Below are 1,881 nucleotides of genomic sequence, written 5' to 3' on the forward strand. Positions count from 1 at the left end.
CGCCTGCTCCTGCTCCACCAAGAAGAACGGGCGGCTGTTGGCCGAGTGCGCCTACAAGGAGCTCCAGGAGGTACCCGAGGGGTTGTCCTCCAACGTGACTATCCTCACATTGTCGGCCAACAGGATCGGCTGGTTGGGGCAGGGCTCCTTCCTCGAGGTTCCCGAAGTGCAGTCGCTGTGGTTGGGCTACAACCAGATCGGGGTGGTGGAGCCGGGGGCTTTCGCCTTGTTGGTGCACCTGAAGAACCTGGACCTGAGCCACAACAAGATCGCGGATTTCCCCTGGCAGGACCTCCGTAACCTCAGCGGGCTGCAGATCCTGAAGATGAACAACAACCGCCTGGCCGGGCTGCCCCGGGATGCTTTCCGCTCCCTGAAGGACCTGCGCTCCCTCTGGCTCAACGACAACGAGTTGACCACCCTGGCTGAGGGCACCTTTGACAACCTGCCCTCCCTGTCCCAGCTGCAGATCTTCAACAACCCCTTCAACTGCTCCTGCAAGGTCTTCTGGCTGAAGAAGTGGACCGAGAACACCTCCGTCTCCATCACCAAGGGGGGGTCCACCCTGTGCGTGGCTCCCGGCCGGCTGAAGGGCAGGGCTGTAACGGACATCCCCGACCACCACTGCGTTGCCCCCTCCGTGCAGCTCACCTACCTCTCCAACCTGGACAACACCGTCATGTACGATGGCCTCACCCTGACGCTGCACTGCAGCGTGGCTGGCAGCCCGCCGCCAGAGATCAGGTGGAAGGTCCAGCCCTCCAGCCGCCGTGTCGAGATCAACGGACCCAACGTGGCACGGGATGGAAACGTCAAGCAGAGCCAAGAGCGCTTCTTGGTCTTCAAGAACGGCACCATGGCCATCCCCAACTTCAGCAAGGAGGATGAAGGCATCTACACCTGCCTGGCCGTCAACGATGTGGGCACGCGCGATGTCTCGGTCAACGTGGCCTTGGCCGGGTCAGAGAATCCAGCTGAAGACCTGCTTCGAGACGACCCCCAGGCCAGCCACCTCGGGGGTCAGAGCTGCTACAAGGGGGATGACATGGATTCTTCCAGCGCTGGAGAAAAGCTGGTGATCGTTTACCATGTGCCCAGGGAGTCGAAGAGCAGGGCGGGAGGAGCGGTGCCCCAGGTCTACCTGGGCACGCTCCTGCTGGCTTTGGGCATTGCCCTCTGCTGTTAAAGGGGGGAGGAGGAAACGGTGCCTCGGGGGTTCCCCCTCTTTCTGTAGCATTTATCTTCACGTAGTGCCATGCCTTTGCTGAGCTTCTGGGAACTGCAGGCGGTCAGGAGATTCAGGCCCAGGGCTGGTAGTTCAACCCCTCCTTAGATGGGGGGTCAGGGCTGGGCTCCATTAGTTGAGAGCTTCAAGCAAGCTCAGGTGACGTAGAACAGATCCATACTGTGCCGCTGCTTTCCAGGCCTCCAAATCTGCCTTCTGAGACCAAAGTGTGGCTGCAGGATTGAAGTCCACCCTCAACAGGGTGACCACCACCCACCCCCAAGCCTTCCACCACCACAGCAACCAGCCACGACCAGGGAGGGGATCTCGCACAAAGAGGATTCCCATCGGCACCAAAGATGACATCCCCACCACCACCAGCACCCTTGGCCGGCCAGGTGCATCCTTCCTACCAGCACCCTCACGTGAAGCACCAAGGAGCAGAAGGACCAGTAGGACCAGTCGGAGAGTGGGGGAATAGCCTGGGCCCGGGGTTCCAGGGCACGTGGCTTCGGGGGACAGAGATACAGCGGTGCTTCGTAAGCAGGATGGGTACGGTAGGACATGTTGGATGGGGCACGGGCTTGGAGCGAGTCGTTTCATGGGGCAGGAGAAGCTTTTCCACAGGCTTCATCCCTGCAGGAGCACAAAGGGCT

The 1,881-nt window shown here is 60.9% G+C and overlaps 1 protein-coding gene across 1 annotated transcript in view; it reads left to right on the forward strand.

Moving 5' to 3' along the window:
• ISLR (immunoglobulin superfamily containing leucine-rich repeat) overlaps positions 1-1,186 on the forward strand; it is a 1,261-nt gene extending 75 nt beyond the window's left edge. The window contains 1 exon segment of the mRNA XM_010293718.1: positions 1-1,186. This exon segment is cut by the window's left edge and continues 23 nt beyond it. Coding sequence (XP_010292020.1) covers positions 1-1,186 — 1,186 coding nt within the window.
• Positions 1,187-1,881: the final 695 nt, after the last annotated feature.

Source organism: Phaethon lepturus, unplaced genomic scaffold (assembly GCF_000687285.1).
Source record: "Phaethon lepturus isolate BGI_N335 unplaced genomic scaffold, ASM68728v1 scaffold41408, whole genome shotgun sequence".
Lineage (NCBI taxonomy): Eukaryota > Metazoa > Chordata > Aves > Phaethontiformes > Phaethontidae > Phaethon > Phaethon lepturus.